Source organism: Cyprinodon tularosa, unplaced genomic scaffold (genome assembly GCF_016077235.1).
Source record: "Cyprinodon tularosa strain WSP-4 unplaced genomic scaffold, ASM1607723v1 ctg98, whole genome shotgun sequence".
In the NCBI taxonomy this organism is placed as follows: Eukaryota; Metazoa; Chordata; class Actinopteri; order Cyprinodontiformes; family Cyprinodontidae; genus Cyprinodon; species Cyprinodon tularosa.
Window position 1 is genome coordinate 2055405 of NW_024039762.1, and position 27446 is coordinate 2082850.

General features: G+C 37.8%; 1 protein-coding gene across 1 annotated transcript in view; it reads right to left on the bottom strand.

Annotated features, from left to right (window-relative positions):
• The window catches only part of LOC119777084 (protein MTSS 1-like), a 56857-nt gene that overhangs the window by 17994 nt on the left and 11417 nt on the right, over positions 1-27446 (bottom strand). Inside the window, exons 3-7 of the mRNA XM_038275863.1 lie at positions 26749-26822; positions 3758-3842; positions 2471-2562; positions 2255-2329; positions 969-980 (exon numbers count right to left, since the gene is read on the bottom strand). Of these exons, the coding sequence (XP_038131791.1) occupies positions 969-980; positions 2255-2329; positions 2471-2562; positions 3758-3842; positions 26749-26822 (338 nt within the window). The remainder of the gene's footprint in view (positions 1-968; positions 981-2254; positions 2330-2470; positions 2563-3757; positions 3843-26748; positions 26823-27446) is intronic.

Consider the following 27446-nt stretch of genomic DNA (forward strand, 5'->3'; position numbering starts at 1 on the left):
TTCCAGAGAGAGAAAAAGCTTCAAGGTATAGACACAGATCCAATCTTTAAGAGTAGGATGAGAAGTAAAAATAGGAAACATTTTTTTATTATGTACTCCCATTTTCTTTCTAGCATATCTCAGCTTAGCAGGCCACTATGCTCATATTTGTCCCCGCTACGCTCAAGTTCAGGATACTACGCTGATGTTATATTAGCATATCCGTTCTCTGACTGACATCTGCGCTCCGTCGACCAGGGCTCTGCCCCGTATATATTTTGGCACAAAACGCTGGTTACAATATGTTAAAGTTAAATTGAAATTAGGCCGATAAACTGACTATTAATGAGCCTAAAATCAGTGGAAACAGTGTACTGGGTCAATCAGATTTTTATATCAGGAGGAGATATGAACCTTGCCTCCAACATGGAGGAACGATCCAAAGAAAAAGGGGTGGGCTTATTAAGTAAACATACATAGAAAAATATAGATATATATCATAGAATTGGACCTGGGGATAATCCTACTCCAGACCTAAAGAATCCAGAACTTAAACACCACCATTCTAGAATGAGAACCATGTATAGCTAACAACACAGCAGATGTTTAAGCAGACAGGGGCTTCCTTTTGAAACTTTAGTTAGTCCTTTTTATGATGCATTACCAGATTTCATGGCTCAGACTGAAGGGCATTTTTTAAACTCATTTATGTTAGTGTTACACAAGTAAAGATGTGTTTAAGTAAAATTTTGTGATTTAGTTCTAAGCTAAAACGTTTACAAGGGGGAAAAAATGAAAAGAAGTCCAAATCCTTAATTATAGCCTAAATATGTGAACCTAAAAAAAGCTGGCACTTAAAATAGGACCAACATGTTGCTACAGTTTCTATAAACAAAACACAACCTACATTAGTAAACGTATCTTAAAAACCAAGATGCTTGATGAACTTTAGCATGATCGATGTAAATATTGTCGATAAATTGACTTACCATGATTGTCTGCTGCAGAGCAGCAATAGGTGAAGAATATCAGAACCACAGGGGGGCAGGGGGAGAAAAAGATCCACATGAACTTAGAAACTGTCAGCTCTAAACACTAACCTATCATATGAATGTGTGCTTTTGCTTCTAAAACTGTGTTTAATGATTCAAGCATGGAGAGTTACACTATGTTAGGAAATTTTATCAAAGCAGATACTGAATGACTTTGAATTAACTTTAGTGCAGCTTTGTTCCTGCAAAGATCCAATAGATCCTTTAGTCCAATCTCAACAGTCTTACTGCACTACAAAAGACGGGTAAACCAAACAGGAACAATTTCCCTCTTTGTATTTCACGAGTTAACGTCTTTGCAGCCTTTTGGTATGTTATTTGCGTTTCTTGTTTCCAAAAACTCATTTAAACCTGAAACCACTGCAAATCCATTAACATGCCACAATGATAGCAAACCAGCTGTCTTTTATAGCACAGTATTAATTTTCCAGTTAGGTGAGCGAGTATGCAGAACCTCGGCCAAGAGAGCTGCAGAGGGAATAGGCCCCTTCCTTCTCACAGTGTTTACCAAGTAAGGCAATGTTTAGCCTTTCTAGAGCTGCTCAACCTAATGAGTGGGAAAACACTTGTTTAAGACACATGCAGTTTAATAAAACCTAAGCTATATTTTGTTATCTATACATTCAAATAAATAAAGCAGATAGTTTCCCCACGACAGATCATTTATTCTGGAACTTTTTTACCAGCCTTGCTTGAAATAAATACATACATCTTATAAAATATTACATTAATACTTCATAGAAAACAACTGTATCTCATATATTAACACAGATGGTGTACAGTTGGTCACTAACAGCTGAGTCACAACAGCTACCAGGCTAAATGTTTAAAGAAGACAATTTCACCAAGAGGTCAATGGAATAAACATGCCTCAGGTCTGGCTAGGCTAACAATAACAAGCCACCTACGACAAAAACAGCAGCTTTGCTTCAATAAACTCACCTGCAGTTGGAAAGCTGTTACATAAAACAGTGTGAAGTGAATTCACCTTTTTAAGTTCAATGCTTCCAGATGTTGCTGTTTTGTCAATAGCTAAATAGAAACCTTAACACTAATATATATAAAATGTAGTTGATGTTCATCTGATTTCATCCACATGGTTTTCTATAAGCAGAGCAACTTTCTTGTAGAAATGGTGAAACTTTGTCTCCACTGTATACAGACACGCAACTAATAACATCAAATGATAATGGAAGATTTTCACAAGGAAAGATTTTCCTCACCTTTCTTCGCTTTTTTCTGAAGTTTAAGCGTGTCTGAGGACTTCTTCTTGATTTCCTGTCGAGCTCGTTTATACTCTGTTCAAACAGACCAATTAACCGGGGTCAATTCACTATTTTGTTGCACATTTTATACTAAATATTTAGCGTGATCAGAAACAATTAAAACAGTGAATAAATGTTAACTGTGAATAAAAGTAATGAAAATGAAAACATTACCTTTTGCATGGTCTTTGTCTAAAGCGTTGACACCCCTTTTCCACTCCTCCATTTGTTCCTGGAGAGGGTTGATCAAATTCTCCTGGAAGCATCTGTTAAAGAAGAGAGCTGTCACCTCTGATCCAAGGTCAGATTAGTTCAAATGACCTTCAAACGAACCGCTGTAGTTTCTCTGATCCACTGTAGCGTAGTAAGCCTTTGCAAGATTGAGCGATATTGACATCGATGAAGGATAAAAAGCAAAATCAACATTCATTTTAATAAATACTGTGCCTAAGAAACTATTCGTACCACCTTATGGACTTGACTTCTGCCCCCAATATGTTAAAAACCTTAAATACAATCCAGTTATCTGATTAGAAAATAGTTTTCCAGTCAATAACCTGTCTTAGCTTGATTAGGGTACAGCCTACTGATTTGGTTTGTCTCAATAAGAATTCATGCCAAACCTATTCAGATTTTTATTTGTAAAGGATTGTAAAAGAAACCATTTCACATGTCGAAATAAAGAACATTTAAGTTTGTGGAAACAATGTTGGACAGATGAATATCAATCACCTGATTGCAGTGGAAAGCAGACTGTCAGACATGAAAAATGCAGAAACATCAGTCTGGTTTATTTACGTGGCATATAATCTTACATCAATCATTGACAGACAGACAGACTGGGAGGGATAAAGAAAAAAAAAAACACCCACACTGTGAGAAAAAGAGTCTGCAAGTGTCTATGCATCACAGGAGGAAGTACTAAGGTTGTGCAGTTATGTCTGTCAATCATTACTCAGGCATAAACGTCTTCTGAGACACATTTGTAAAGTGTGTGAAAAGCAGACAGCTGCAGCCTTAGTGAGTCGAGCTAAAATTAGACTTTTCCCTCTTGCAGACATCTCCGCAAAGTGCGTGTCAGTGGGTGGTTGTTGATGGCAGCCCCCCACGTATACGGGTGTCTGCCTGCCATGGAGATCCAAATGGAATCTGGACTGAAATGCCAAGTGAAATTAAAGAGCCTCTTGTCTGAGATGTGTGTGGTAATGGGACGAGACTCAGCAGAAACGTATGGTGTGTGCATCTTTTTTTGTGACATTATAGATGCACATGCAGCTAGCCAAATCGCCTTCTTCCCAGCATTCCACAACAAGGGTCACGGTCACCCACTCACCCGAAATGTCAGCATGTGAAAGGCAAGTAGAAACGACAGCTAAATGATGAATCTTTTTTAATATATGTGGGAGATTGCTTAGTCAAAAGCTAGAATACAAGTTCAAGTTAAGTGGGGAGTTTCCTTACAGTGAGAACTGTTTGAGTTTAGCCTCTATGCTGCGATGCCTCATGCACATCCTGGTCAGCGCCGACCCGATGTCTCTGGTCCCACCTGAAACAGATGTGAAAATAATGAAGAAAAGAGGGTGCAGAGAAAACATGATAAAATATACACATTTATATACATCTGACATTATCAAACGTTTATTTCAGTTACTCCATTAAAACACTCTGTAGTAACTAATAAGACAAACAGTAAGATGGGAACAGGGAACAGCAGAACATTTTAAAATAGTTACAGGAACGCCTAAACAAAAGAACCATTAATCCAAAGTTATTCCAAAACAAACAAACAGCTAGATCAAAAACCAGAAATTTCTATTAAAAAGGGGAAATATAATCTTGAGATCCTTTCATTGTTTTTATAAAAGGAGTTTAATGCATCATGAGGTTCTCTATCGACTTCCTGTGAGAAATGACAGACAGAAAATTGTCATATGTGGATATTAATGAACAAAAAAAAAAAAACCTGCTCAAATACTGGGTTGCAACGTAAATTACTTATGACATTAAAAAGAAAGGTTATTCCTATCTGGATTGACTGATTTCCAAATATCCAAACACTCGAACAACCAACTTCTGTTAGAGAAAGAGGTGAGAGAAAGAAAGTGGTTGGGTAAAGTGTCCTATTCCCTCTAAGCATTCATCCTCTCACAGGGAGGCGACATTGATTGACAAAACTATTGTCTAGATGTTCAGTATGAATCAATAGCTTCACTGCAGGACCACAGTGTGTTTTTTTTGTTGCTCCGAACAGAGACAAGAGGGCCAGAGTTAAAGCCTTTGACGTAAACAGAGGGAATCTCTTTGCTGTGTGAGTGTGGAAGTGGCTACGACAATCTTCTAAAATGTAGAATCTCCTACAGAGCGAGCCATCCGGCTGTCTGCAGCCGCCTTACAGCATGCAGAGATGCATACATAGCTGTCACTCACCCAGCCACTCCCACCCACCTTAATAACAAACACCAGCAGACAACTGGCTTGCAACACATCCAAGAAGTTGCTGCTGTCGCCTCCAAACAATCAAACAGGAACAAAAAACTCACACACACAAAAAAAACAAAAACAAAAAACACAGACACTCTGCTGATAATTTGATCAGGATGGCTTCAAATTGTAAAAGACATTTCAGGTTCCTCAACAAACCCATTACTCAGATTGCGTGAGATGGTTTTAGCAAACCGGTCTGAACTGTGTAAATATAATTATAGTAATGAACATACCATCAAGAAGTAGGGTTGGATTTCTAAACCGGCATCTTAAGGTGTGAAAAGAATTCCTAAGGTACATTAATGTAAAACAGAGGGAGTTGTTTAAAAAAAACAGCTCTGGTTTCAGTTCTGTCTAAACAGTGAATGTTTTTATAACTGATAGGACATTGGCATACTGGTATGTTACAGCAGCAGTAAAACAGTATGCACACTGTTGTTATAGTAGCAATGGTTTCTATGAATCAACTCATTGTGGACAAAGTCATTTTCACACAATCTAAATCCATTTTGCTCTTCTGTTTTGTTCCCCTTCTCAATAGTTTTTAATTGCTGAATAACAAACTAATCTGCAGCACAATGAATCCAGCTTAAAGAGTATTAAATCTTCCATGAAGGCAAATTAAAACTTTGTTGTACTATTCAGCTACATTTAATATCCTGTAAGGGCCACAGAGCTCAGTGTTAATCCCGTTTCTGTTTTATTAAGTCCTCCTTGTTTTTACAGAAGGCATGGCAATCATAAAGACCTCTCTGTTGCACAACATGATAATGTTTATTCACTCCTGCAATGAATTGTTCAGTCCTAACATACAGCCGTCCATGCTGCCCCTGACTCCCTCACTGTGACGTCTCGTTATTATTGTGGGTGTAGCTCCTTGATATAACACTCCTACAGACGCCACAAACAAAAAAAAAATATGTTCCTGATTAGAAAATGTCTTAATTTAATAAAAGTCTGCCATATTGCACAGGAGTAAGATCAAGTGGGACACAGAAACTAAATAAACACCATTAGATTGTGTTCATATACAAGGTAACTAAATTGTATGCGAGGTTTTACATTTTACATGGTCCTTTTATAAAATCTTTAACAACAAAAAATAATGTGATGTTTAGAAAATACAACAGAACACAAAAAATTGAAAAAAAAAATACTGTTTTGTATTAGGTAAAAGGCCTCATAGTGAGATTTATTTTGGATAAAAGTTTGCAAATTGCTTTTTCTCATAGCTGATTAATTGCTAAAATGAATTTCAAAAGGGCAAAATGTAAAAATAAAAGAAATATACCCAACCGTTTATTTATTTATTTATTTTAACAGCAATGATTTCAGGAAAGAAATGCATTTTAAACAAATTTTGGTGTCTGGTGAATGAATTAGGATTTTGAGAAGACTAGTCAATGAATCCAAAATGATGAATGGATCTCCATCTTTACATGCATATAAAATCCAGAGTAAAATGACTCAGAATAAGGAAGTTAAAGAAAAAGAGGAAGTGGTATTTGCTGCATGTAGATCAGAGAAGCTGCCCACAGCCAGCTCTGTTCATGGGCAACAGATGGCTGTGGTTAACTGTGGGCCGGTGGTTAAGCAGATAAGAGACTGAGGATAATACACAGCTGGATACACACTAACATACGCTTCCCCAGCTGGACAGAGGTATGGAGATCTGGTGAACAGTTAATTACAGAGCTCAAGAAAACGTAAGTATCCTCCACACTAAGCTACAAAACATTAAAAATGTGCTTTACCCCTTTTAAATTCTCCTTGTAATCAAATGGAGCAGTGGTCACCCAAAAATAATAGAGAAATGTATTTCACGATGATGTTTACGTCATGGATGGACCAGCCCAGCTGAGTCCTTACAGTTTCATGATTTGGTACACTCAATAGTTCAATTCAATTCAGTTCATCAACTCTCAATGTGTCATCTCAAAGCAATTACAGAGACAGTTCAATCCATTCATACAGTTGGATTGGTTCAAAGTTTTTTAATAAACGCCAGCTGACTGCAACGATATTCGCTTGCATTGTGATGCGACAGCAACTTCTCACACTGAGCATGCACACAGTGACAGTGGAGAGGGAAAAACTCCCTTTTAACAAGGAGAAACCTCCAGCAGAACCAGGCCCATTGCAGAGGCCAACAGAGTTTCAAGGAGACAGAAGCAGACAAACAAAGGGAACATATAGAATCACTGATCCATAAATACTTAGAAAAGATAACTCTAAACTAGCCCCATAGGCGGCTCTGTCTAGAAAAAAAAACAACCAAGCAGAGAAGCTCTGAGACAGTTTTCATACCAAAGGGACTGAAAGACAGCACATATAGTTTGTCACAAAGAAAACAAAGCCCCTAGCTCTTTCTAGGAGAGAGACAGGACTAATTACTGAAAAATAGGACCAATTCTGTCATCTATAATCAAAGGTGTTCATGGCAGGACCACGGTAGCTATTGCCTTCTAGGATGCCAAACAGCACCAGATACAATAAAGCTACTGTGATGAGAAAAAGCAGATACCATAAAGGTAGGGGTAGAACTAATAAATACTGCTGTATGGGGGAAAAGAGAATGAAGCAGCTTGAAGAAACATTCTCCATATGTTCTCACATAGTCAAGCCTGTAGCAGCATAACTATAGAGATAGCTCAGGATAACCTGAGCCACTCTAACTATAAGCTTAATCAAAAAGGAAAGTTTAAAGCTTAGCGTTAAAAGTAGACAGAGTGTCTGCCTCATGGACTAAACTGGTAGCTGGTTCCAGAGGATAGGGGCCTGATAACTAAAAGATCTGCGTTCCATACTAGAAAACACCAGTAAACCTGCAGAGCGAAGTGCTCTTTTAGGGAAATATAAAAACTATAAGATATTAATTTTCATCAGAACTCTGGCTGCAGCATTTTGGATAATCTGAAGGATTTTAACCACAGTATGTGGACTTCCCAATGGTAAAGAATGACAATGGTCCAGCCTGGAAGTAACAAATGCATGGACTAGTCTCTCAGCATCACTCCTGGACATGATATTTCCAATTTTTGCATTATTCCAAAATAAAACCAATATTTTTTACTTAATTATCCAAGATCAATTTAATTCCATCCAGGTGAGGAGCTTGACTATTTAGCGTCTTTTTCATAGACTCTGGTCCAAAGGGAATAACATCTGTTTTGTCTGCATTTCAAAAGCAGAAAGCTTAGAGCCATCTTGGTTTTCATGTCTTTGGGTATTATGGACAAATATAGATGAGTATCATCAGCATAACAGTGGGAATTAATCCCACAATGTTTGATAATTCAACAAACATCTGGTAAAGAGAACTGGTCCTAGCACTGATCACTGTGGTACTTCACAGGTAACCCTGGAGGATGAGGAAGATTTATCCTCAACATGAAGAGACTAAAATCTGTCAGATAAGAAAGTTTTAAGCCATCCTAGTGCAGTTCATTTAATTCCTACAAAATATTCAAGCCTCTCTAAAAGAATATCTTGAACTTCTTTATTAAATTGCACCACTGAGATCTAACAGGTAAAGTAAAGAAACGAGTCAATTTTCTATAAAAATATAATTAGTGACTTTCATCAGCTTTTTCAGTACAATAATGAGCTCTAAAACCTGACGGAAACTCTTTAAAAGGACATTAGGGTGTAAGTGCTAGACTACTTGTTGAAGAAAAATTTAATAATAGATACGTCTATAATTGTTCGAGTGTTTCGGATCGAGTAAAGGTTTAATTACAGTCACAGATTAATCATATCTAATATGGAGATGGAAATCAGAAGGAACACTTCATTAAATAACTTTGTTGGAAGTGGATTAACCTACAAATTGAAGGCTTTGGATAATAATAACTTTGCTAACTCGGCTGGAAACATCAAAACAGTCCAAACGCAGCTAAGGTTCAGATGCTACCTCCAATATTGCCTTACCTTCCAGAGATGAACCAATTGCATTTAGAGAGGTTGCCTCACAGATTTAATCATTTACATAATCAGTCACATTTAGGTTGGAAAATGAGTTTTTGCATGAGACAGTAAAGGAAACATTTTACAAATACACTCAGAGGGGGTTGGAGCTGAGCAGTTGGCATGCCCAGATTGATCCACCCACACAACACAGATATGAGCTGGCTTTTCATTCACTCAGTTATTCTGATATCTTGCTGTTATATCAGATAACAATGAAATGAGTTCAGTTGAACTACATAGATACTATTTTACTCATATAGGCTTAAAGAAAAACAATATAATCCTTTAACTGTGGTCTGGCTTCCTTTGACACCGAGCTCACCTCCTCATTCATCTCTATCTGCTGACAGAGAGTCAGCTTGTCTGTCTTGTGTTGCCTATACGTAAATACACACACAACAGACAGCAAGTCTAGCCTCAACAAGCACAGACACATGCAGCGTGTGGGCGTGCAAACACACACGCACCTGCTGTAGTGTGACGAGTGCTGACGCTGAAAAGCTCTGGACTGTCTGACTACAGTTCTCAACAGCTGCCATGCAAAGACAGGACAAGAGACAGGGATGGGTTACGGGGTAAAAGATGAGGAGAAAATACCATGTATACACTGTGCAGTATTATTCGATTGAATTAGATAGAGTAGATTAAGTATTCAGACTACGATATGTGTGTGTGTATTATTTTTTTATATTAAATATGACTGCATGATAACAATGAAAATATAACATTCAATATTACACAGTTTATCAGCGATGCTGATTGATTGAATGAACATTTTCATTCCATTTAGCTAACATATATAGCACCAATTTACAACGTTCGATGTGACTCGTCTCAAGACACTATACAGAATCAATTGGATCATATATTACAGACAGATTGGTTAAACTTTTTCTTACTAAGGAAACCCAGCAGTTTGCATCAAATTCTTGACTTGGATACTCATCTTATACATGTATTGATTAAAAGCATGAAAAATATAAAAGGTAATCCAACAGGCCAAATATATTGCTGGCATCGGGAATTTTCCTGCAGGGCCCCTGAGATATGATTTACTGTCTGCAGGTTGTGCTTTATCTTGCAGTGCTGCATTCAGCATATTGAGCAATGATAGTTTTAAGGAATCATTCTACCTTTTACAAAAGCACAATATGGAAACAGATACTTAATGAGACAGTCTAAAATGTTTTGTGTTTTTTTTTGTAAAGCATATTAGAAAGATGGGGTTTTCTTTGATTGTTTCAGTTTTCTTAACCTTTATTTAGAAAATATGGAGTCAAAAACATCAATCAATCAATCGATCTTTATTGTCAACTTCAATTTGCAATGTAATGGATCTTCATGTTTGAGCTGCAACCTCAAAAGGAATGTTTTTAGGAACCTTTGTAGGTCTCTGGCAACTTATCACCTTCCCTACCTTTTCAATGTGTTACTTACGTAAACTGAAATTAACAAGGTAAAACATTACCACAGAAACTGGTCTTGCAGTCTATGCATTTCTTTACAATACCTTAAAATTAAATTGTCTAGAGCTGTTTTTAAACAAAATTTATTTTTGTATTAAAGTATAAAATACATGTGATTTTACACTTTCTCTAACCAAAGTGATTATACCACAGTTCCACAATGTTAATCATGAGAAATACTTTTTAAAACAAACGGTTTTAATCTTTAGCCATCCTCCTCAGATAAACTCCTGTCCCTGTATGGAAAGTCCCTTTAGATTTTGTTAGCTATGCGCTTTCCCTTCTGTGGAGTTGGCATTGGTGCCCAGTTGGAACATAACGTTTCAATGGTTTGTCAGGTCAAACACATTCAACACTGACATGCGTAAATTTCATCCGCTGAACTGTGCGGGAACTTCTGACCCAAGGTAAATTTAGGAAAATAGGCTACAGGCTAATAGATGCATCGATGCTGAACTACTGAGGTGTCAGTCTGCTCATTAAACAATGTTTTAGTCATAAAGGGTGAAAAAAAAGGTTATTTTGTAGATGTTTTTCTATTTAACAAATTACATAATGTCCCTTTTAAGATAAAAACTGGGTAATTGAGAGTTACAGATCGCCTGCATTGCTAACACTGCTGTTCATACTGCGTCCTTGATCGCACATCTTAGAAAAGATAGAGAAGTGAAAAGTATTAAAGTGTTTCTTTAACAGATTCCTGTCATATAAAATGTCTTTAGTCATTGTTGAAGAGCAAATCTATGTAACTGACCTACTGCATTCTCTAAACCAGAGGGTGTCAATGAGCTTTGCTTTTGGATTTTGAAACCAGTCATAAAAGTGTTTGCATCTCTAAATCCTCTCTCTAGCCTTTCTGTATCCTCCGTTCATTTTGTCTTGTTTAGTTTTCTGTCTTCCCCCAGTAAAGTCTAAATACTCTGCTTGCTACCATCACCCCTGATGTATGAAGAAAGTTCCAAAGTGTTTTCACAGTGTCTGAGTTAATCCAGTCAATAAGCAGTAGCCTAGTTCAATGAGCGGTCAAAGTCAAGACCAAAATAAACCCCTCGTCCTCCATGCCATGGGAAAGTTCAAGCTGATAACAGGAACCGCTTTTTGCAAATATCCTCTCAGTATCATGATAGCATGAAAACTATGACATGTATGAAAATTTTATATAATCTACTCCTACTGTCGCAGTGATGTTGATGTCAGAACAAGGAACAGTAGATGTTTAAAGGTTTGTCTTAAGTGATAGAGCTTTATTGCTGGGTCTCAATCTAATGATATTGGAAAAGATGCACGCCATGCAAGACATGAGATTCAGAAATAAGCCTCAATTTAAGAAACCTCATTAGTAAATGGACTGTGTCAAGATGAGGCTAAAACTGACTGTTTTTCCAAAATCTGACCAGTTAAAGACGGCAATGAGGGGATTAAGCGTGTCATGAGATGCTGGGGAGGGAGACAGAGTGAATAAAAGAATAGATTACCCTTGAGACCTTTCTTGCTCTTTTCTAGGCTTTGCTGCCCCACTTTCCAACTAATCTTCCTTTTTTTCGGTGTGACACACATTCCAATCACAGAGACACAGGGAGATTTAACTAAGACCTAAAGCAATGAACTAAATTGGCTGGTTATTTTGGTAGGAGATTGCTATTTATGATACCTGACTCTGAGATCAGTTTCGCTGCGAGCATTAGGACGTGCAAAAAGTCTGATGCCACAGTTAATCATTGACAGTGAGGAGGTCAGACATTTATGTTTTCATTGCCAATCCTGAGTAAACTTAAGTCTGAGTCACGCTTCAACAACGGACTACACTTAAGGTTTAGACTGAAGAATGTTCATATTTTTGGAAAAATATGTGTGGTTGGATTTTTCAAGGTTCATTAAAATAAACTTCTTGTGTTAAAACCTATTTTTATTCTTTGGCTTTTAACACAGCATAAAACTCTTTGTTTTAGCATTTGTGGTTTGTTTTGTTGTTTTTTTATTTGTTTTATTTGTTTGCATTATTTATTTTCTCTTAGCATATTTGTTTTATTGCTTTAAACCTCTATGTTGTTGCTGTACAATTTTAACTTTACCTGATATGTACTGCACTTTGTGACAACTCTGGTTGTTTTAAAGGGCTTTATAAATAAAGTTGAGATGAGTTCTTCAGATCGAGACGGGCTTTTAGGTTTTTCCTTTCATAACAGTGGCACGTAGACATTGTTATATTAGTACCTGCTTGAAAGGTTTTCCCAACCATCCGGACTGATGCAAAAAAAAAAATGCAAAGAGAATGGAGTTTGGTTATTCCTGCACATTAAGCAACATAAACATTATAATAACTATTTGCTCCACTGATTATTTTGTGCAAAAAAGTAACAAATATTGATCTATACACACTTTTTAATATCAAATCCATAAACGTCCTTTAAGTTTAAAACACTTCATATATGTACCAATTTCCACTTGAAAATAATTAAATCCATTGCTTATATCATTCTCAATCTGGTCTGAAAAGATGGAGCTAATTATCTTAACCACAACTTCTCAAACAAGTCACACAAACAAGTTACACAATATTGTTATGAATACATTCACCTTTCTGATTTTGTCTGCAAACACCAGCTAATGATGCATGAAACTAAGAACAGGGGATTAAAGACCATGCAAAAAATATCTGCAATAAAGATAATAAAACAAAACACCATAGTCAGATATGGGAGCTAAACACTAATAATAAAAAAACAAACAAAAAAACTCATAATTAAAAGATATCAATTGGATAATCAGATTTCACATGAAAGTTGAACAAGGCAGAGAGATCATCACAGACATCTCATCATCTCTCAAAAAGTATTTTGGTTTAAATAAAGATAAATAAAATAAATGAACAATTGTATATCACAAATCTAAATGTAAATTTTTTATTTCTTCAAACAAGTTTGCATAAGTGCAAACTGGAAAGCACTCAGTGAAAAGCAAAACCTTTCTTAACATATTAAACCCAACAGGACTTTTGCACTCACTAAGTGAGCAGGCCTGTGACCTTTCTTTCCCCCACAGTAAGACTAAGAGGTCTGTGGTCTGTGGGATACTGGTGATAATTTAAACCAGAGGCACGCTACACAGACTGAACTGTTTGCCAATGCAACACAGCACGGCCTTGTTTGCAATAACTACCACCAGATTACATCCACTATGTGTTAGTCAGAGACTTTGCATGTTTATGTGCTTCAGTGTGTGCTCACATGTGTAGAAGTTCCAGCATAAACTCACAGTTGATCAAGGGACTTCTTTCAACACATGGTCACCTCAAAACCATCTCACAGCTGATTACAATAGCCAGTACTTTAAAAGTACATTAGTACACCTACATTTAAACATTGTTTACTCATGCAGCAACATAAGGAATTAAGTATTTCATTACTTACCCAGTATTTGAACTGAGGAGTTGAACACTGCTAAAATTTCTGTCTTTAAAGTCAAAAAGATCTTAATACAGACATGGAGGCAGATTTACCTTGAATAAGCACCATAATTTAAAATTTGAGTTGTAGAACAGAATGCTACATCATTTGATGGAAATGAAAATTATCAACCTACAGAGGGTTGAATTCAAAGACACCCCAAAAATTACAGTGAAAAAATGATGCGGCAGGCTAGTGCTTGATGGATCGAAACATAACGTCCCAGAGGTGTTTTATTGGATTTAGGTAAGGCGAGCATGGGGGCAGATCAATGGCATCAATTCCTTCATCCTCCAGGAACTGCCTGCATTCTCTGACCACATGAGGCCGGGCATTGTCGTGCACCAGAAGAAACCCAGGACCCACTACACCAACATAGGAACTGACAATGGGTGCAAGGATTTCATCCCGATACCTGTATAGGTCTGTACGTCCCTCCATGGATATGCCTCCCCAGACCATCACTGACCCACCACCAAACCGGTCATGCTGAACGATGTTACAGGCAGCATAACGTTCTCCATGTCTTCTCCAGACCCTTTCATGTCTGTCGCATGTGCTCAGGGTGAACCTGCTCTCATCTGTGGTGCCAGTGGTGGACTTGCCAATTCCAGTGTTCTGTGGCAAATGCCAATAGAGCTCCACGGCGCCGGGGAGTTAGCACAGGACCCACTAGAGGACGTCGGGCTCTCAGGCCACCCTCGTGAAGTCTGTCTCTGATTGGTTGGTCAGAGACATCACACCAGTGGCCTGCTGGAGGTCATTTTTTAGGGCTCCTGCAGTGCTCATCCTGCTCCTCCTTGCACAAAGGAGAAGATACCGGTCCTGCTGATGGCTTGTAGACCTTCTACGGCCCTGTCCAGCTCTCCTGGAGTAACTGCCTGTCTCCTCCATGCTCTTGAGATTGTGCAGGTAGACACAGCAAACCTTCTGGCAATGGCACGTATTGATGTGCCATCCTGGAGGAGTTGGACTGCCTGTGCAACCTCTGTAGGGTCCAGGTAGCGCCTCAATCTAACAGTAGTGACAATGACCCTAGTCAAATGCAAAACTGGTGAAAAAGAGTCAGAAAAGATGAGGAGGGGGAAAAAATGTCAGTGGCCTCCACCTGTACAACCATTCCTGTTTTGATGGTTGTCTCGTTGTTGCCCCTCTAGTGCACCTGTTGTTAATTTCATTAACACCAAAGCAGATGAAACTGATTAACAACCCCCTCTGCTACTTACCTGAACAAATCAATATCCCAGAAGTTTAATTAACTTGATGCTTTACTCTGATTATTAAAGGAGAATTCCGGTTTTTAACACTTTTAGCCCATTTTCTGTATTGTCCAGGATGAAATCGAATGATCGACACCAAAATTTTGACAATTGGTCCTGTCTCTGCTTTTTGGCTCATGCAGAATCCCCCCCTGGCTGCTTAGAATGGCTTCCATAGAGCATGTCCGATAATGTCCTTAAAACAACCTTAAACGTTCTTTTTTTAAAATATGCTACTCACCGGGTCGTCAGCGCTGTTCAATGACGTTCCAAAAAAAGTTTCGTAAAGAAAAAACGTTCCTGTAGTGTTTTATTTAGCATTTTGTAAATCCCATTGAGTTCTGTTGGAATAGTCAATATTCCCCTGCCACCGGAAACGGAAATGGGGCCTGTTTACACAGTTGTAGTCTTTTCGCTTCACTCTGTGTACTCCGACGTCGAGAATCAAGAATCCACCTTTCGTATTCCATTTTCAGAGTTTTTTAAAGTGTTTAACAGAGACGTTAGCCCCTCGACGTCGGAGTACACAGAGTGAAGCGAAAAGACTACAAATGTGTAAACAGGCCCCATTTCCGTTTCCGGTGGCAGCGGAATATTGACTATTCCTACAGAACTCAATGGGATTTACAAAATGCTAAACAAAACACTACAGGAACATTTTTTCTTTACGAAACTTTTTTTGGAACGTCATTGAACAGCGCTGACGACCCGGTGAGTAGCATATTTTAAAAAAAGAACGTTTAAGGGTTTTTAAGGACATTATCGGACATGCACAATGGAAGCCATTCTAAAGCAGCCAGGGGGGGATTCTGCATGAGCCAAAAAGCAGAGACAGGACCAATTGTCAAAATTTTGGTGTCGATCATTCGATTTCATCCTGGACACTACAGAAAATGGGCTAAAAGTGTTAAAAACCGGAATTCTCCTTTAAGTGTTCATTTAATTTTTTTAAGCAGTGTATGTAGTACAAACCAAAAGCACTGTTAGAACTGGCACATCAAAATAAAAGCATGTCCTCTTTAAACTATTCAGAAATTAAACCAAACATCACCAGGCTTCAACACAATATTATCAACATTTTCCTCTGTGTTCAATTATTCTGAAAAAAAGATTAATAATAATGTGTTAAATAAATATTACACTTAAAATCTGCAGCAATGCAAAGTAGTACCAAGATAAGATGGTATGCATTAGATAACACTTGTATTGAAAGACCGGAACACACCAAATCCGATTTTGCATCCGATCCAACAGATAAGCGTGTCGGAAGATGTTGTGGCGTTTAGCTCTCACTGAAAGTACATGGGGATGATCACACCCGACATGATTTTATGCATGGGGGCTTGCGTAGGTCTGATTGAGATAGTCCACAGGTCCATTTTAACCGGACTATTTAGCAATTCATTGACAATGTCATGGGTCTGACAGCAAGAGGAACGTGGTTATAAAATAAAACCCATCCATTTTGGGGGAAAATGGAAAATACAATCTGTTAATTGGAAGGGGAAAGAGTCAGTTTAGGAGTCGCACATTAGAGACTGACACGGGAGTGGATTTTCACTCCTGTCCCGTCCCACTCCCCCAGAAAAAAAATTGTGTCCCGTCCGGATCCCAGGCCTTAGTAGAAATCTAAATCCTGTCCCGTCCCACTCCTGGTGAAATTACTCCCACTCCCATTCAGAATGACTCCCGCTCCTGCACCACTCCCATTCTTGTTGTTTTTGAGCGCGGGTGAAAAACTCAAAGCACTGTTGGTTTTTGGGTCGTGTGGTTTTTTTGACTCGCATTATTGTGTAGGCTTCAAGGAAAAAAACTACAAAATGGCGGCGCCAGTACTGGATTTTTTTTCTTTCTATTTTATTAAATTTTTTGGCATCGATCCTAGTTTTTTTTTAGTTACTATTGGTTTGCTCCCGCTCCCGTCTGCTCCCATTAATGTTTAATCCTGTACCGTCCCAATCACGTGATCGTTACTAATACTGACTCCCATCCCACGGGAATCCCGTGACCTGTGGGATTCCCGAAAAAATGTCAGTCTCTATCGCACATGGAGTATATAGCAAGCGGGACAGACTTGTACAAAAACATTCAATAAAACCTTAAAAAAAGAATACCTCACTCATGATAGCAATTCAGGAGGACAGAAAAAAGATAAAGTAGTGATCCTCTTTGAGCCTTGCAAAAACAACCACGGAAACAAAGCTCAGTTTATCAATCTCCTCAGAAAAAAAAAAAAAAATTACTTCAGGACAAAAATCAGATATAGTGAAATAGTGCTCCTCTTTGAGCCTCATAAAAAAAACTGTCAGTGCAACATGGAAAAAAAATTTGATTGGAGATTAAAAAGTCAGACGCAAGCTGTATGTTCCAGCCTTTACCTTTGATATTATAGTACAAGGATAAACAATCTTTGTTTGAGGATGAGTGTGTTTATTAACACTATTCTGTCACAAAAGGGTCACCTGCCCAACGTACAAGCTAAAAAATAAATAAATAGAAAAATGAATAACTCCATGTCAGTGTAGGTCATTCTGTTCATCTGTTAATGCAAATGTGTCCTTTGTTTGAGGCATTGTCTGACACCCACTATTAGAAAGAGAGCACTAAAGTTTATCACACAGACTGACACGCATGTAAAAGAGCAAGACATAAAAGCACAAGAGTATCTCAAAGTAAGCAAATTAGTACCCATGCACTTATGCAACTTATGCAAATGTTACATGAGATAACACCTACACACGTCCAAATCTTGTGTTCAAAGGAAACCTGTCCACTCAGCAGACAAGTCAGGGCTGTCCTCGTTTTACCGGGAACCCTCACATAAACAGCTAGGATGTTAGCAGGAAATGTTGTCACAGCGAACAAATCTCTGGTGGTAGAAAACTCGGAGGTCAACAGGTTCACATTAGAAACACAGACATCATCAACAATCCTGATAATGCCGGAGTTCAACTTTGATGGCCATGAAAGATTTTTTGTAAAATTATATGTAGCCTTTTGCTTTTTTTATTTTTTATTTACACAATCATTTACTGCAGTTTATTCATAATACACATGAACAACACTAGAGAGAAATAAGTTTCTGCCTTCTGCTGAGCTACAGGTTCATTTTTGAGAAAGCAACGAGCAGAAGCCAAAGAGCGACTGAATGACTCAAGATTGAGGTGAATTTGCCGGAGAAATGTGTTTTGAATTCGTCTTTGCATGCTTGTCAGGCGATCCAGAGTTCACTGGTCTAACCAGGTTTATGTTTAAACAAAAACAGGGTAGCAAACGGTGCTGACACCTGCAAACACACGTGTACACATTCGCTGAAATTCACTGGAGTTTTTAGTCTAACAGACATTAAAATGTGCTTTTGCTATGACTCTAAAACCGAACACCTCTCACTTAATGAAACAGATTTTTTGAAAAATGACAATCAGAAACCGAAAAAAAAACAACCTTTAATAATATCACTAAACATTCTAGCTATGAAGTGTGTTAAAGTCCAGATAGCATGAAGTGGCTGGTTTTAAACGGTCAATGTCCACACTGCAATGATCTGTAAAAGGCTATAATAGGATTTTTAGTAAACAGCAGCAGAGGCGTGCTGACTGAAGAGAACCAAGCTCATCTTGAAGACAGGGTGCTACTCTGCCCCTGACGGAAGACAGGAACCGTACAGACCTACGTCTAGCATTGGCCTGAAACTGAAGAAGGAGAACAGAGCCGTCTCACATAGATGGGAGAGACTGGGTTAGTTCAGACTCTAAGACTGCTCTGTAGCAGAAGACCGGCATGAATTGTGAGCGCTAAAGAGGAAAAAGGCTGACCTTTTTTTCCACAGAGATGTATGGTGCTCTGTCTATGGTTTACCAAACGGACTGTGCTGACAGAAATAAGAAGAAGCAAGTTAGAACCCAAACTCCAAAGTCTCGTTTTCATTATAGACCCTTTCTTCAAAGCTACATTAACAGAAGTGTTGTTTTAGTAAAACTTCTGAACAGCCTTAAGGACAAAAAGAACTCTAAATAATAAAAAAAAGGATCATCTAAAACTTTACAGTAGAGAAGCAGTGATAAAACATGCCAGATGTGACACATTTGGCCCAGAAACCAGCAGGGCCACCAAGTAAATTACTGGCTCTTTGAAGGATAAATCTTTAAGGACATCTGTTATTTACGACTCCTTTCTCCTTAGGGGAGTACTAAACCAGCTTTTTATTATCTACAGTTTTAGTTTGTATTCGATCGGTTTCACTATGGGTTAAATTTAGTTTGTTTTTTTGATGGAAGAGACCATTTATATAAGAAACAACCAAAAAAAAAAAAATCCATAAATAAATTAAATAAATTAATAGATGAGTGTGAAAACTTGTCAAACTACTACAGTACTGGGCCAAACACAGACATCAATGTTTTGCAAAATCCGTTTTATACCTAATACAGCATTTCTCCTGTGTAGCATCCTTTTTATGGGATGCCATGGAAAGTTTGGCGGTGGGGGTATGGGTGGTTGCACTGTATTCAACCAAAATCCCGGACGATTTTGAATTGCCCCCTTTTTGTTTAGATATGAAAAGTAGGACATGTCAGGAAAAAAAGAGGACGTCTGGTCACCCTACCTTATCAACAATTTCGATGTTTCAGTGAGTGAGCACTAGTTTCTATGATGCGTCTTTGCTCAGCAGTTTCACCAGTTGTAAACCAACCAATCAGCACAGGGCTCATCAAAATATTCATGATCATACCATAAAGGAAGAAACCCTGTCATTTCATTCTCAGGCTTTTAACCAGGCTTGCATTAGGGCTCAAAAAACAGCAAATATGACATTTTCACCCCAACCAATGTTACACACCCTATTCAGAGACCTTAAGGACGAGCAACAAATACCCTGTATAATCATTCTATGACCCTTTTAAAAAGACATGCCTGGATGTTTAGATTATTCCTGGACGCGAAAAACTACAGGCTGGCAACCTTACCATACACCTTAAGTGATATCAGCTTATTCCTAGCTCTATAAAGTGAAACTCAACAAAAGTAGGAGCAGTAACGGATTATTTTCTCAATCAATAAGCATTATGCATCTTTTTAGCCTGATTATAGAGCTATAAAAATATGTGTTAAACAAGTGTTTGAAGTAATAAAAAGGGGGAGGGTCAGCCGTTGAACATAGTAAATGGCTTAAAGAGAAATTATGTATGTTTTTACTAAATAAATATCTTATTTAGTAAAATAGTTTATCCTTTTTGACAAGTAAATCATTGTTTATTGAACAGACTGACACCTTAGAAGTTCAGGGCCGATGCATCTATAAACCTGTAGCCTCGTTTCTTGAATGCACTGGAAAAAGTTCCTGCACTGCTCAGCGGATGTCATGTCAAACGTGTCCATGTTGAATGGGTCCAACCTAGGAAACAATCGGAGCGCAGTATTCAAGATGTTTTTTGTGGATACTCAGAGGCGAACGGCATCCAGCTCCACTCAGGCACCAATGGCAACTCCATGTAAGATGAAAAAAGCTAAAAACCAAACCTTGTCAAGTATGAGCGCAAGCTACAAGAACCAACAGAAGAGTGCTGCAGTTCTTTGCTTTGGCCAAAGGCAAACAGAAAATTTTGCCCCAAATAATGAGTTACACCTAGAGCTAAAACTCGCACATGATCTGGATCGTTACCAAATTTAAATTAACTGTTCCTTGTCATGAGGCAAACCCCTTGTAAAAAAGTGTCCATAAAAATCTGTTAAGTTTTACCTGATCTTGCTAATAAACCAATAACGTTCCCTTTTCTTCTGTTTTTGTCTTCAGTAAAATACCTCTGGACATTTTCAGTCTGATGCTGAGGCTGATTTAGTGGGGAACTGCATGTTCTGCATAATATCCCTCATCACATCCTGCATCCACATTATGATCTGGATCAACACCAAAAAGTTAATGGATTGTTCATTGGCATGACGGACACCACTAATTAAAAATGTAATTAAAATCTGTCCATTTCTTTTCAAGTTATCCTGTAAACAGACAAAAAAACAAAACACACACACACACAAACTCTCCTAAAAATATAACCTCTGTGGAGGAAGTAAAAAAAAGAAACAGAAACGGAACAGAAAATAAAAAAGTTTTAACTTAATTGCTGCCAATTTGTGCCTTATTATTTGGGCATCAAACTAATTTTTGCTTTTAATCTGAAAGGAAATATTATTTACTCTTAATTGTATAGTGAGAATATTATGCTTTATTGCCCCTCAACAGGCTTAATATATCAACATTAGGATTAATTTATAGCTTAATGCGCCTCTACCAGAATCTCAAACCCTCATCTTCTGATTCTCCATGTGCCATCCAACATGAAGAGTGTTCAGGTTTTGTTATTTAGTAGCTTAAGTTCAAGGTTCCAGAACATTCTGTTAATTCTGTCATTAAAACGGCTCTGAGAGTTGAATTACCAAATTGTCAAAATAAAGCGAATGGAGACGGAAAACCACACCATTCAAGCAACTTCCCGTCTCCTCAATACTATTTTCTATCCCATAGCACCCAACGTGCTTCTACATGCTAGCTTTGTGGCAGGTGTATATTTCATTACTACAAACTCAGACTTGTCTAAAGAGTCATTACTGCAGCTGCTAAAAGAGCCACTGGGATTAATACAAGCACAGAGACACACAAGTAGCCATGTATTATCTGCACACACACACACACACACACAGAGGGTCAGGTAGAGGCAGACCCAGCATTTTAATAGCTACCAACCCACATGTGAGACTAAGCCTGTTTTCACAACTATTAATGAACCATCACAGTTTGGGTGGTGTGAGAAAATCTGAGTGGTTTGTGTGTGAATATGAATTAGCTATGTGTTACACATCAAATACAATGAGAGTAACAGATAAAGCGATGCTCTACTACTTATTATTTTTCATATTAATATAAATAAAGAGGTTGGTAGGAAATGATAGGTAATTTGCAGTAATGTAATATAGATCTGAAAAGGGAGGGTGCATTGTTACAACAGATTTGTTTTGTGTATATGCATCCAGGGATACACAGAAAATAAGAAAAAAACAACAGACAACAGGCACACAGAAACAGAAATAATGCTGTTATACAAAGAAGGGAACTATGACGCGTCTGTAACTCGATAGAGAACAGAAGAAAGAAGGGGATTCACGCAGAAAATGAACTGATGCTTGATGAAACAAGAGAGGATTATTTCCCGCTGAGGCCGTTCTTTTATGATGTTCTCATGTCCCCGTTATCTCTGTCTTACGGCTTCAATAGAGCTTTTTTCCGTTTCCAGCAACAAAATTCAAGTTTTAGAGGAAAAAGGGAAGGAAATTTACTGACAAGTTTGTCTGTATTTTTGGCTAAACGCCCTAATTAAACCTTAAAAGATTTGAAAAAAAGAAAAGAAAAAAAGCATAATTCAACAGCTAACATCCTCCAAGATCAGAACACAAAAAGGAGAGAACGGCGCATGAAGATTATAACGCAGACAGGTAAACACCATCGTTAGAATAAAATTAAATTCATGGCTCAAAACCTCATTAACATAATAAACTTTCCAACTTAGACCATTCACCGTCTCAATCACTTTTACTAAATAATGTTGAACAATTATTGGGAGTTTAAGGAAATTCGATCAGAACATTTAGCAAGAGGGAGCTGGAAAATCCTCCAAAGGAGAAGGAAAGTTATCCAAAAAGAATAAAGGTGTGACATTATCTAAAATAAATGTTCCTAATTATAATTTTAGAAGAGAATAAAGGAATTTAAGACCTTTTTCATTTTAAAACTTTTCACTTTTGATGCATATTTTATCAGTTCAAAGTCTATAATAAGGACATATCTCAAGATAAAAAAATCTAATCTGAAAATATAGCACAAGATTTTGCTTTGTGAGGCTTTAAATACCTGAACTGCGAAAAATAAAACAAAATTTAAAAAATATATCAAAACAAAAATGAGTGGATTGATCATAGAAAACAAGCTATCTGGATTATGAAGTTTAGGATAAAATAAACATGATCGGGAGGACAATGGTAATCCAGATGAACAAAAACAACTCCAATTCCAAACAAGGTGGCAAAGGAAAGCTTGAAGTATTTTTAGTGTTAACTAATGTCATCAAACCGGCACCTTTAGTCGGTTTCTAATCTGATCAACTTAAACACAGTTGAGTTGCCTTCTCTGTCTCTTATACAGTGAAAGTCATTGTTAAGTCCTTCCCAAAATACAAGTACACGTCTAAAGTCAGGCTAAAAACATGTTAACTCAGTAAGGCTAGCACATGATTTGATTTAAAATCAAATCAAGTAATCAAGCCTATTAGCCGTCACCCTGCTTAGAGAAAATAACTCTGCAGATCCACAACAAATTAACCTACGATATATATATATATTTATATCTCTGTATCAAGCATTTAGTGGATTCTGAGCTATAACAATTTGTAGGATCTCCACTTCTGGGGAGATGCAAAAACACAAAAATCCAGCAAAACCCTCTGAAATTATGTACTTGAAGTTCTCTTGAAACGTTGTTTAGCCATCATTCTTTTTCAGTAGTACCCTTAAAATTTGCCTATTCTGTCTAGCAAAATTCTCCAAATCTATCAGATTATGGGGTCTAAAACTTTCATTCTTCTGGCAACCTGTTTCTATTGCTGGTTTGTATCAGTGCTTGGACTTGCTGTGTTGGTAACAGAAGGCACTTCTCAGCGTTCAAACCTGAATATTTTGAATCAGAATGTGTTTATCATCTGCCTAGCTATATCTGAAGTGCAGTGACCTCAGAACCCAACAGCTGGGGATCTTTTTGAGATGTGCAGGGATGTTCTTGCTCAACAATTTAGTTTTGGGATACTGCCAGATGGTTTAGAGACTGTTTTATGATGGCCTGTTTGTTTTGAGCATATATAGAGTTACTGCAGTACCTTCAGTGTTCCCTTCGTCTGCTGGCAACCTTCCTACCTGTCACCGTATCCTTCTTTATCCTGCAATTAAAGATAACTGTGTTCACCTTGGTACGATATATAAAAAAAACAAACAATGGAGATCTTTTTGTCCCAATGCTGCCTGCTGTTACCTTCGTACAATAACATCTATATATCATCAGTATCTTTCCTTTGGATTAATTATTTTATGTCAGCTTTATCATTTCCTACAATTTTTTTCCCTCTGAGATTTGTTTATCCATTAAATTGTACTGGGTATGAGCCAGAATAATGGTGGGAAGTGGGCTGAAATTATTCATCATGGTTCAATTTCTAATGTTGCAAAAAACTGGCTTTTAAACAAGGATAAACAACCATCTAAGCTTATAAAAGCCATGAAAATGGGAATGGATTGTATACTTTCCTAGATTGGTTTGTGCTGATGTGCAGCTACAGGTTTCAGGTAAATGTATAACTAAAAAAAAAAAAAAAGATACAAGATGTATATAAACACAGTAGAAGAGTGAAGAGGGTTAAAGGGGAAGAATTTACACAAGCGGCTATAGAGTCTCTTAAAGCTGCTCTCCCACATTCCCACCTTCTTTTTAAGGTTTTGGTTTGTTTAACAGCGCTGCTGTTAGTTTCTGGATCAGACTACTGAAAAGCAAAACTGATGTGTACTATAAACTTTAAAAGAATTCAAAGTGAAAAAGGTGTTCTTAGGTTCTCTCTACAGAAACTCTTAAAACAAAATGGCAAGCTTAGGTGCTTAATCCATTATGAAACTAGATGAAGTTAAGAAAACTGAGAATTATTTGCCTTTTACTAAAATAAACAAAAGCTAAAGAAAGAGTTCACCCTGATACTACAAAAGGAAAACTAGAACAAAAAGAAAATTAAGTATTTAATGAAGACAAATTATTGTAGAAGTTCACTTAAGGCCAGGATAACAACAGCCTGGATATATAGCAAAGTATAGACTAACATGGAACAAACAAAATGAGCGGTTTACTGATGGAAGGTTTAAACCTGGAGAACAGAAGCTCAATGAAAAAGGTGGTTTGAGGAAATCCTTTCTGCTGCAAATGCACTACCATTCAAAAGTCGAGAGGGATAGTGAGTGAGCCTTAAAAATAAGATATTCCAGAAGTATTGGCTGAGGAAATTAGGTCTAAATAGGGACAGAAAAAAAGATTCAAATCACGCAAATCATTCAAACCAAATTGTTCTTAAAAGCCAAAAATACAAAGAGGTATATCATGTATAAAATGCATAAACAGTATGTGGTCAAATCCAGCAGGCCTTAATGATAGGCCAGTCAGGAGCCCTCGAAGAAGTTTCATTTGAAACCTATAACGTTTCTCCAATGTGAAACCAAAACATCCACAGATCTGAATCTTTATAAGGCTATCATTCAATGTTAATATCTCAAAGGCATAAAACTATTTGCAAAAGATCCCGAAAGGTAGGTTTCATGATTAAGAGCCTTTTACTACGTTGACTCTGTGTAGCGGTTGCTTTATGGCTGCATTTTTTGCTGTGACAGCAGAAAAACTGTTTTTCCTCCAACATTAAACATTTACCCCTGAGGTCCAAATCACTGGTTACCCTGTCAGGTGAAACCCGGATAATACTTGAAGGAATTAACCTGCTTTACGTGAAGATTCCTGAGCAGCCAGCGGCAACTGACGACAAAAAGATGTGGTCCATAACTGAATTAGACTGAAACAAAGGCTCTTTGAAATTATAGGTGTTTGTGTTAGCAGAAAAAACAAGCTGGAAGAAAAGAATAGATTTATGACCACACCTCTGCTTAAAGCTGTGTCCCTTAGTCTCTTGTGCACTGCCCACTTTGATGGCATTTTTCAAAATGTGTCTGGGGGCGGGGTTAAGTTTTTACCAAAGATTTCATTAGACTTTAAGGATAAAAACCCATCTTTATCCCCAGACTAACAGATCTGCCATCTAGATATTCTAAGTATTCTCTGCAGTCCTTTTAAAACCTCCAAACAGCATTAAAAATTTACTTTAGGTCGATGTTAAAGCTAATCTTTTTACCAATATATTTAGGTCTTTTACAGCCATCAAAACATTCAATTAAAATCTTTCAGAGGAGTCTAATCATAACTAAAAAAAAAAAGGCAGGGAATTTGTGGTTGGAAACTATCCATATTCATTTAGAATACATTAGGAGGATTAACATGCACTGGGCAACAGAACCCTGAATCAATTCAGACAAGGTTGCAGGGAACTTGTTGTAATCCACCTCCACATAGTCAGGTGAAGATGCGCTTCTGTGAGGCACAAATGTTTTGAATTTGAATAAAGGCTTTACTTAAGATTTGGAGTGAAAAGAGGCAGAGAAATAGTGATGTGAGGTTCTTTAGCTAACTGATCTGGACTCTTTTACAAAAGAAAGACAAAGAGGATCACTCCCTGCACTCCTTCAGCTCCCCTCTCTCTTCTGTATCAACCTCAGTGCTGTGATTGAGGTAATGAATGTGTGTGTTTCAGTTCCTATTGATAGGACAGTGTATGAAGTGTCCAAGCTAGGGAAAGATGAGATCTGTTGCTCTCTCCACATTCCCACTCTCACACATATAGAGCAGCCCAGATGTAGCAGCGGTGTGTGTGTATGTGTGTGTATGTGTGTGTCTGTGTATGTGTGGGGTGGGTGGGGGGGGTCTGTGCTACAGAAAGTAGAAAAAAAGGTGAGCAGAGGTCAAACACAAAGCTAACAGGAGAGCTTCAAGCTGCATACTGATGGATTTATTACCCACACAATACAGCAGGCGATCCACAGAAATTCCTAACACTGGAGTCCAGCTTAATGCAGTTGCAAAGACAAACAGAGGGACACAGCTGTCAAACTGTTTGAGTTTACCACATGACAGGGACTATTCCTACCTCTTGAGTTGGTGGCCAGGTCGGCCACTTTCTGGAAAGCATCTAGGAAGACAGCCACAGCCACCGCAGTCGCCCTGAGATAGGAAAACAGATTTATTAAGCAAACATTATTTCCCAGGCAGCAGATTTGAGCTCATTATTTAAGCTCAAATCGCGTTTCTAACATTTAAAGATTCAGAATGGATTCTCATTTTCTTTAAAAACGATTTTTTTCTGTGGGTGTGGATGTGCCTTATCAGGCACCGTAGTGTTTGGCGAAACCAACCAGCAGCGTGAGCTATGCAAAGGCATGCAAGCGTTAGCCTAGCAGGCTACAGAGTGGTGTGTAGTGTTGTGTGAGCAACTGTGTTTGTTGCCGCTAAAGTATGGAGGACGAAGAAAAAGAAATTCAACCACCTCTGCGGTCTTTAAAAGCAACCATTTGGAAACACTTTGGATTTTAACTTCAACCCGGCCTGGGTAAGAAAGGGCTTGACATGACTCATGCGATTTGCAGAGATTGCAACTGTAAAGTTAAGTATTTCGGGAGTACTTCAAATCCCCGTTCTCAATTCGAAAGACATCACCCAGAGTTATTCTTAGAATTTACCTTTTGGTGTTTACATTATTGCAATAGGTAAATAAAACATTTACAATTAGAAATTCTTTATAAATGTACTCTTCTTTCATGCCAGCAGACTGGAATAGATCCTGAGAAT